The 10,205-nt window shown below is 44.6% G+C and overlaps 1 protein-coding gene across 1 annotated transcript; it reads right to left on the reverse strand.

The window, feature by feature from the left end:
- Positions 1-1,976: 1,976 nt before the first annotated feature.
- LOC125544447 (chloride channel protein CLC-e) lies at positions 1,977-9,962 on the reverse strand. The gene is made up of 7 exons (XM_048708147.1): positions 9,525-9,962; positions 6,982-7,369; positions 6,325-6,522; positions 5,211-5,677; positions 4,152-4,694; positions 2,730-2,938; positions 1,977-2,597 (listed from the first exon to the last, which is right to left on the reverse strand). The coding sequence occupies exons 1-7, from the start codon at positions 9,810-9,812 to the stop codon at positions 2,537-2,539; spliced, it is 2,154 nt and encodes a 717-aa protein (XP_048564104.1). The 5' UTR covers positions 9,813-9,962; the 3' UTR covers positions 1,977-2,536.
- Between the last annotated feature and the right edge of the window lie 243 nt (positions 9,963-10,205).

The following is a 10,205-nucleotide window of genomic DNA, read 5'->3' on the forward strand; positions in this document are numbered from 1 at the left end:
GACGAAGCACGGAGGTGTCGAGGAGGGGGCGCGTCGGCCGCCCTCGTTAATGACGATGCCGGCGTTGCGGGTGCGCCGACCGAGCGGCGTCTCCGCGGCGGGCTCGGTCTTGACGCCAAAGAGCGCCGGCGAGGAGAAGTGGGAGGAGGAAGAGCCGAACCTCCTCGACACCCACGACCCGGCGCTCCGGCGGGGGGGGGGGGGACGGGCGTCGCGGCAGGGTATGCCAGCGGCGGGTTGTTGCCGCCCTCAAGGTACTCCAGCACCCCGTGCAGTGCACGGCCGGGGACGCCCCACCAGAGGCGAGGGCCGTCGCTGTTCTTGACGCACCCATCACCGGGGCCCCGTTCGTGGATGCCAGCCGCTGCGCCTGCCGCTGCTGGAAATACTCCGTCCACGCCGTGTGGTTGTCAGCGGCGTACCGGGGAAGGGCGCGCTGCTCCTCAGTCAGGGCCGACCGCACGCGGTCGACCTCTGCGGCGAAGAAGTCGGGGCGCGCGTCGACGTCGGGCACCGGGGGAATGGGGACGCCGCCGTTGCTGAGCCTCCATCCCGTTGGCCCGACGCGCATGTCCGACGGCGCCGGGATGTTGGCCTCGAACAGAAGCCACGCCTCCGACGACTGGAGCGAGCGGCGGCCAAAGCCGTTGGCCGCCGCGGCGTCGCCGGGGAAGCGCTCGGCCATCACTGGAGAGGGAAGGAGGGAAGGGGAGGACGGGGGGAGGTAGAGCTCGGCGGCACGGACGGGAGAGGGTAGAGCTCGGCGGCGACTGGTTTGGGCTCGGGATGGTGTGGCCAGGGGCGAGGGGGAGCGGCATGTCTTTATAGCCCGCGCCGTGTGTACGCGTGGCGGGAGGGGAAGCGTCACCGCGCAACCCGTGACGCGCCGACCCGTGAGGAATCAATGGAAGGCTGACCGGCGGCAGCCTTGCCATTGATTCTCCGCGGGAAACTGAGGCGCGCTGGGGAAGACGAGGTGTCGTCTCGCTGAGGCGGCTGGCCCGCGGCTCATTCACGCCAAAACCGTTCGCCCCGGCGTCCCCGAGCGCGTCGGGTTCGGCCTGGGTCTGCCGGTGTCAGTTTCGGCCCAAACCGGCAAAAAACGGGCTACTGGGGCGCGACTAGGCCGATTTTTTGACGCCGGCGCGGCAAAATCACCTGAGAAGGGCATGTTGGAGGCGCGGATGGAGATGCTCTTATATTTAAGAACTAAGGGAGTACATGTTATTAGTCTAAGTTACTCCTCACTATGACTGACCTCGTGGTTGCCCAGATGTCAGGAGCACAAGTAGTGCACAATGCCTGATACACCGAGCGACACGCTTACGTCCACCTTTACACGGCTGTACGGCTTGCATGGATCACAGGTGACGTTTGGATTTTCCCGATATAAATTACAAGTAAATGTAGTTCGAGCATTTCGAAACTTGAACACAGATCAATGAATTGTGTTCTAGTATAATTCGAGTTTAAATTACACAGTTTGAGCTAAGTTTTGGAACTAGCAACCAATTATCGAGTTTGAATCTGAAAAACAGAAATACTCCCTCTGTAAAGAAATATAGAGCATTTAGATAACTACTTTAGTGATCAGTGATCTAAATGCTCTTATATTTTTTTTGGGGGGGGGGGGGGGGGGGGGGGGGGAGTTGGACATGCCGGATTTTAGATTTTTGGCATTTAAATTTCCAAATTTCACAATTGCGATATAAATTTCAAGATTTTGAATTTCCAAATATAAATTTAGAGTTCAAGTATGCAGATAAAGGAATATTCCAATTTAAATTTAGGTTCAAAATTTAAGCTTGCCCCCAACTTGCTTGGGACAAAAGGTTTTGTTGTTGCTGTTGTTCAAAATTTGAAACTAGCTTCGAAACATGTGATAAAAGTACAACAATAAAGGTTCTTTTGGCACAAAGATACGAATAGAAACTGTTTTTCTACAGGAAGGTTGTTTTAACAAACAACTTGCTACGTAAGACTGCAAAGAATACACGATAATTATTAGAAGATTCCGCCAAACAAACCCTCCCTTATGCAAATTCGGTTCATTTAATTCAAACTACTAACAACATGCAAAGAGAAATATGAGTGTGACATAGCCTGATCTTGTTGCCTATCTTTCGAGTGTCTACGTTGACGAATAGTTCAATTCTCAGTTGAAGAATTATACTGTGTAGTAGGCACGCTCAAGTGCCAATGCGCTGGCCCAGTTCCTAAATGAACATACTCCATTTTGCTTTGCAGAAAAGGAGAACAGTGGTATGCACAAGTTAGGTGCAAGGTGCAGCGATCCAACTACTGAGAACATAGCGTGCTCTTACCACAATAATGCAGCAATGCACTGCGCATGCACATATAGTCTTGATAGAAATGGAAGAGACTTCAGCCAGCTACTTCACTTTCTGAAATTCTTAAGTTACCAAATAAACCTGGTCGATTATGATTTCTCGGCTGTTGACCAGATTAATCACATAAGCGGACATGAGCAAATGAAATCTCCAGAATATCAAGCAAATTACTAAGTGAATCCGCATCAACTCTCTTCCCTTCTGATCTCCGATGTGAAACTGAAAAATTCTTTTGCTGCCAAAGCTCTGAAAGAGAACATAGCATGGAAGGAAAACATCACTACATTGGTTATAAGTTGGAAAACAAGTAATTTGTCACCTTATTCATTACTGAGAGTTGAAATCTGGAAACATAGTTATCCAAACATTTAATTTTACCTTCGAGCAATGGTGATGCATTCTCTATCTACAAAACCAATCAAGATTCCTCCATCCTGATGATTAACATGTTCTGAAACTACAGGAACCTGGTCCATTCCATGAGAATCCATAATCTTTTCAGCAGTAATAAGTGGCATATGAGGTGTCACAGACCATATTTTACATCTAACGACTCCACAAACATGAGATACCAGACATTCATCTACCTGTTCCAGCATGAGCAGAAATGAGTAACTAAAATAAGAACCACATCAAGTTTATAAGCTTAACACCCTTTGGATTACCATTTGACCTCTTAAGGAAATAAGAAACCCATCTTTTTCTCTGTCAATAAAAAAGAGTTTGAAGTATGTATGAACCACACAAACTTCAGTGTTTAGAAATATGACAAATATATTTGAACCTATTGGACTTGGGAGAGGTGTAACTAAAGGACTCTTGTATTAATTCCAATCAGACTGGATCCTATTTTCACCAAGGGAGGACAGGTGGGGAACCAAAAACTACTCCCTCTGTTTCTTTTTGCATGGTGCGTTTTTTATTGGTTAAGGCAAGACTTTGACCAAGAATTACTCGGTTAATAAGTGGTTTAGTAATACGAAATCACAATCATAAATATTTCTAAATACGAAACTAATGATATCAATTTTATGTCACATAAATTACATACTAATATAGTAATTGTTGGTAAAAGCCTTGTCTTAAACCAATCAAAATACGCCCTACAAAAGAAAAAGAGGGATCGCCCAACCCAAGTAATCAAGCAATAGGCAATCTCATCCAACCAAGATAAAATAATTAGGACGCCAGATTAGAACCTAGGTTATTCTTTAGCGCAAGACTTTTGTGTATATAGGGCAAGGATCTAAAGGTCCTATGGTTCAAACAGGTTGTGAGAGAGAACGCAAATCCTTGCACTCTTTTGGAGTTGTGACTAAGGAATTTGCAGATGGCTTCGTCATCATTTTTCTATTGTCATGATTATTCCATCACAGATTGAGAGACGAAAAGTGGTCAAGGACTCGGAGCTCCAGGGACTAATTAATTTGTGCAGAATATATTTGACATGTTCCAATCCATCACAAAAATAGGATTCTTCATATGTGATAGTCTGTTGGCTGTCATGTGATAGTTTGTGAGTTGTTTCTTTGATGTATCTGAACTGTGATGTGGTTTACAGGGTTAGACTGAGTATGTCTCCTTTTGGTTCTGCATCCAAAATAGCCATATGGATGCAAATACTTCGGACACTAGGTACCTGTCATGAAACTGGGGCAGGGGGTGCTCTGTTACTTGGAAATCAAAAAGGACAGAAAAGAAGTGTGCACAAATAAGAAAAGTATGTCTTCCCATAAACTAAAACATCAAGGTTATGCAAATAGAGAAAATGAACCAGTGGAAAATGGTGGTAATTCTCACCTCAGGTTGCATCCTGGTACTTTTTACAGTTTTGCAGAAATCCTGGAAATCTTTGACTGTTAGCAAGCCTAATAAAGACTTATTGCTCTCAGTTATCATAACAAATGGTTGCTTCTCCACAAGCATAAGATTTAGTGCCTCAACTACTGGAGTTTTCAATGAGACAGAAATATATCTAGTTTTCATACTCTCTGCAACAGTAAGATTTTCCAGCACGTTATCATCTTTGACATCATAGACACAAAGCGAGCTTTCTAGTTTACATAATTCTGCAGTAGCATCAACACTATCCACAGAAGTGAGTTGTTGGGTTTGAGTGGGCACATTTTTCGCCTCTTCAATGGTGCTTGTTTTCTCCTCCAATGAATCCAGCTTACCCTTACCGCTGGTAGAGAACCTTTGAGAAGAAGCAATCCAAGATGATAGTCCAACAGCACCAAGCAAAGGCAGAACTATACGATAGTCCTGCGTTAGTTCAAACAGTAGGAGGACAGATGTCAGAGGCACCTTGCATACACCGGCAAGTGTAGCTGCCATACCAACCTGCAAAGATAGAAACAAAGGAAAACAAACATAAGCAATGATAATACTGCTTGCATAATATCTTCATTAGTGTAACAGCACACAAAAGGAAAAAAGTTAGAACTTGAAAATCGCTGAGCAGTGACTACAAAACAAGCACAAGAGATGGAAATGCCACCACATGGTTACAATATCATTAACACTACAAAAGCATACAAAGAGACATTGAACTTCTTCCTCTGTTGCAAAAATGGGAGGCAGGATTTGACTTGGCATGATCTGCAAAACTGAACAGTGGCCATTTGTTTCTTTGGAAGTATTTGTTGATAACTACATAAATAATGATCATACACAAATGTTATAAAATATGAATCTAACAGTATCAGTTTTCTGTGATTAAATTCAAATATGTATATTGCTGGACTAATTGTTGGTCAAAATTTACAAAGTTAATTATTGGAGATGTACTGGTGCTTTCTAAAAATTAACGGAAGGAGTAGTTGAGAAGAAGAAAGGTAATATGCTGATGGGCATTACCAGACCATATGCTTGAGGTGACGCTACGTCTAGGAAGGGGACATGAAACAGTGCTTCAGAGCCAGTAAATGTAAACCTCATGAACTTGCCATATGCCATGCCTGTAGCTGCACCAATAAAAAGGGATGGTGCATAATAACCTCCAACCAATCCAAAAGCCCTGCACAAAGACGTCGCCAATATTTTTACTCCAATGAGCTGAACCAACACTGCTGCTGAGAGACCACTTGTAAATGGCCGCGATTCCAGTAAAATATCAACATTCTCAAAGCCCCAATACAGAACTTCAGGGTATACAAGAGCGAGAAGACCAACAATAAGGCCACCTAAGGCAGGGGATACAGCCATCGGCAATCCTGTTGTCTTTTGTAAGCGTTCAACCATGTCCATAGTTACTGCTGTACACCTAGATAGGGTGATTGACACCGCTCCACAGAACACGCCCAGCAAGAGATATAGAGGAAGTTCTGACATTTATGAAGTCATGTAAATATCCTCATACTTTCAATCTCTGGAGCACGAAAAACAAAATGTAAAATGAGAGTACCATTAAAAGTTACTGAGACCAGCCTACCATCTGGAAGATTGTATAGGCATTCTATATGACTATATGAGGCTAAAACAAATTGCAGGACAGCAGGTTGCTTTAGGAGCATCAGGTAGTTCAAGAGCAAAAATGCGCAGGATTTGTTGGTGTCCTATTTTAGGAATTTTCAGCTGGTACAGTACATGACTTAGCAAATGGCTACACCAGTTGCTGACTGCTGGATGGTGTCTGGCATTGTCCTTGCCCTTCTAGCTTTCATTTTTGCTTTTGATGACTATTTGGATACTTGTAAACCTTGCAATAATCTATTGAGGGATGTGTGCATGGATTGATGCCGAGGCTGGGGATTTCTACCCTCCTTTTGAAAGAAAAAGAAACAGAACATGACTTATTTCATTTCAACATATGAAGTTATTTGGGAAATGTTATTGGTGGGAACAAGTTAAAACAGCAGACACTTCGTCATAAGAAACTGTGAAGCATAAGAACCAATATTGCAGGATGCCAGGAAGTACTTCATATTCATAAACAGAACTAAAAATCTCAAATATAACAAACATTAAGTACCTGTTGGGGAGCGAAAATCATATTCTGGAACAGTGAAAGCAGGATCAGAACCAAGACCAATCTCTGAAACAACAGACGCTATCACTGCACTGAGGATCACCATAGGTGTTGAGTTGGAAAGGGATGAAGAATCGCCAGATGAAGGCCACAAAACAGACTCCACCGCAAAAAAACACCCAGCAACAGCAGCATTAAAACCTAAAAAGGAAATCACCTGAAATATAAGTAAATGGAATCAGAAAGCAGAAGACACGGAATATTTTTACTTTACCATTGGACATGTTGACCATATCAGAGTACTCATAACAGGTGAATCCTTTTCGAAAAACAATAACGGGTGAATCACATACTTGCGGCTGGTTAAGTTACATGACGGAGGAACATGTCCCTAAAATTCCACCAACGCATGCAAATAAGTTCTAGTTATATATAACTAATTATAGTAGGCCAACATCAAAATGTGAATATGTGTGGACAAAACTATCTATAGGGAACTGATTTTTTTTATGACAAGATACCCTGTAGTTTAAAATTAATTTGATATAAGCATGAAGAAATCAAGCAAATTATGACATGCTTACCCGATGGTTAATCCATCATATTGATGGAACATACCTTGCAACAAAATATATGAACAGTTGGGGATGTAGAAATTACCAGATGCAATGCCAGCTGCTGACCCAGCTGCCACAAGAGACAGCTTTTTTCCGCCTTCCCACCCAAACACATTTCCAAATCCTTTCGCTATAGCAGAACCTATTTCCACACTGGGTCCCTCAGGCCCCAGAGAGTTGCCAGTTCCGAGAGTGAAAGATGCCGCCGCAGCTTTCAAGAATGGCCTAAACACACCTTTCATATTAGAAACAGAGCCATCTGAGTTTGTTTTGATAGAACTTCTTAGCGTATTCAGCCCTCCAACTATGATGCCTCCACTGACGGGAACAAATATCACTCTCTGCCAAATTTCAGCGGTGGGTTCTTCCCTCAGCCACGAAGCGCCTCGCAGTGGTATGCCATCCCAAAGCAGGTCACGTATTTCATGAACCTATGGTAAAAAAAATTACATCCAAAGAAGCAATAACATGTACTTAAACTAACAACGTGAATATTTAAAAGTGATTCCCATCAGTAGCAAAATGCAACAAGGTGCTTAAACTTTCACATTGTATCATTCCGACTTAAGACCTGGAGCTTCAAGTTCACTCGGCATTTGGTGGACACCTACAGAATTCGGAATTGGAACCTAGCCAAAGATGGGGTGCCGCATCCTGTACTGTAACGTAACACGTGTCGCAATATACTGAACGTTTTCAGCCTAAGGCCATGTTGGTCAGGTACTCAGGGGGACTAGAGGGGAGGCACGAGAGAAATTCAGAGAAATACTGATTTGGAGTTATGTTGCTTGTTTTATTCATTGGCACAGCTCCCTCTTATATATAGGTGGCAGCCTAAACAGATACTCTGACCTCCAGAAGCCGAACTCTTTTGTGATTGTATCCTCTAGATACATGGCGCTGAATCAATAAAAGCTTCCATTTCCAAAAGATCAAAACAAAAACAAAAAAGATACTCTGACCCAACTTCATAACAGTTTGAAACATTACTTGAACCTTATAGGTTTTGGGTATCTTTCAACATAGCAAGCCATCAAATTGATGTGACGAATCCATGGTCTGACATCTAGCTGTGCCAGTGTCATGTCCAGCTAGGACATGGTTGTTTCCAAACTGGTAGGCAGCTAGATCCACCACCCTTGGCATCGTGTCTCAGCTGGACACGGCTACACAATTGCAGCCTGCTCCTTGTAGATCCGAACATGACATGAGGCTATCCTGAGTTTGAGTTGAAAGAAATTGCTAGCCCCCCTGAGCTATATGTTGGAGATATGAGCAATGCTTCGAAGGTATTGTTCATTCCTATATCCAGCATCAATATCCATCCAAACTTATGAATGAAAAACAAATTAAGCTAGAACTTTGCAGGTAGGAAGGTGCCATCGTTTTTTTAAGGTGGTGAAGGCAGCCCTCATTTTCAAGGGGAGGAGGCTAATTTTCGATATGACGAACTAAATCGTGGATACATGAAGTTCAATTACTTGATAGAATAAAACGCAGGTGACTGAGCTATAATGAGTGCTTCTGATTACCTTCCACGAAATAGCTTCTGACATGAGCATGGTTGGGTTGGATCATCAAGCTTTTACAACTCGCTACCCTATACCTTATACAGGAATGACAACGGTTATCTTCTTATCTGTGTCAGCTGGTTACGGTCATGGCCCTTACTGCAGGAGCTGATGGAGTTGGACTACCAGGGGATTTATGTTCCATTTGCGATGATGGTTTGATATGTAATGTTTGATTTTTGTACAAGCTTTATGTAGCTTGTAATTTCCTTCAGAGCCATTGAGTGTGAATATTGTAATGAATAATAAATTTGATGTGTACATCTTCGGAGTTCGGATGCAAACACCGAGGGGAAGTTCAGTACCATTATCTGAAAAACACCTTGAGCATTTGTTACACGAATCTTAAAGTTACTTAAAAAGGCTATCACCATATTAGCATGTAGATCAAACATACTGAATAGATTTATGTGGATACAAAAGACTATATTACCCTTTTTTATTGGAAGATGTAACTTCTAATCTACATCGAAATTTGTAAACTTTTCTAGGGGGTGTACAGAAGCAAAGTTCTGGTAATACGTTCAGCAACCAACCCATATAAGTACATACCAATTGAGCGTAGCTCTGATGGTTAGGTTCCTTGTGGTGGAACCAACCCACCAAAGTTCAAGTCCTAGACTTAGGCATTGGTGCTCGCATTTTTCTGGATTTATTTCAGACCTTCTGGCAATGTGTGCTCAGTGGGGGGAGACGTTCCGTCGACTATGAAGGCGTGTGTGGCGACTTCGTCAATCTCAAGATAATGTGCCGGCTCAGTCACTCGGAGGTGCTCATAGGGGTAGGGTGTGCCGGCTAAGTCTCTCGGAGGTGCTCGTAGGGGTAGGGTGTGCCGACTAAGTCTCTCAGAGGTGTTCATAGGAGTAGGGTGTGCCGGCGTGCGTTCATCGGGTGAGTGTATGTGCGTATGCGCTTGTACGTGTTAAAAAAGAAGTTCACGCAGTAGTTGAGAGACTCTTGGACAAATTTCAAATTCTGAAAGAACCAAACCATAGTGTGGTTCGCAAGCACCTACCGAAAGATTGAAGAGGACAACGGAGACGCCAGTGAGGAGGCCCACGAGGCAGGCCGCGAGTGTGACAAGGTCGAGGCCGGGCGCCATCTCCTCCACAGACGCCTTCACCTGCTCCCCACGCCGAACCTCGGCCTCCTCGTCCGCCGCTCCGCATCGAACCCGAAGGCGCACGCCCCCGCCGCGGCTACCGAGCAGCAGGGGGCGGGCCGCGACGCGGAAGAGCGGAGGCGGAGACGCAGACGAGGCGAGCAGGAGACGCGGGGAGCACGGGGTCGCTGCTGGCGCCATGGATTCCGATTGCGGGACTGGTAGCCGGCTATCTCATATCTGCTACAGCTATGCTGTTCTAGCAGGGGCTCGAAGCTGCATTGTTCTCATCTTTTTGCAGGCTCAAGGCAAAAAAGGCCTTTCCAGACGAGGAGGGCTGTTTTCTCATTATAGTGTGGTGGACAACAATCCGCAACGTTTATCCTCTCGCCTGTGCTCTTTTTCCCTCGATTTCTGCCCAACTATTCTGAGATAAAACGGAAATAATATCTGGCAAACGGCAGCCAGGGAGCTCATCCCAGCGAACGCCTTCCCCATCGTTGTACGAATCTTGACACAAGAGATTAGCTGGAGTCGTTCGCTATTACACCTTTTCTCAGACGAGGGCGCTTACCACTCCACTGAAGTGGGGTT

Source organism: Triticum urartu, chromosome 3 (genome assembly GCF_003073215.2).
Source record: "Triticum urartu cultivar G1812 chromosome 3, Tu2.1, whole genome shotgun sequence".
Lineage (NCBI taxonomy): Eukaryota > Viridiplantae > Streptophyta > Magnoliopsida > Poales > Poaceae > Triticum > Triticum urartu.

Coding starts and splice junctions, on each gene's coding strand:
- LOC125544447 (XM_048708147.1), bottom strand. CDS start 9,812: ATGGCGCCAGCAGCGACCCCGTGCTCCCCGCGTCTCCTGCTCGCCTCG. Junction 6,523..6,981: donor AGCAGCTGGCATTGCATCTG/GTAATTTCTACA, acceptor TTTCCTTTTTAG/GTTTTAATGCTGCTGTTGCT. Junction 4,695..5,210: donor CACCTCAAGCATATGGTCTG/GTAATGCCCATC, acceptor CTATCTTTGCAG/GTTGGTATGGCAGCTACACT.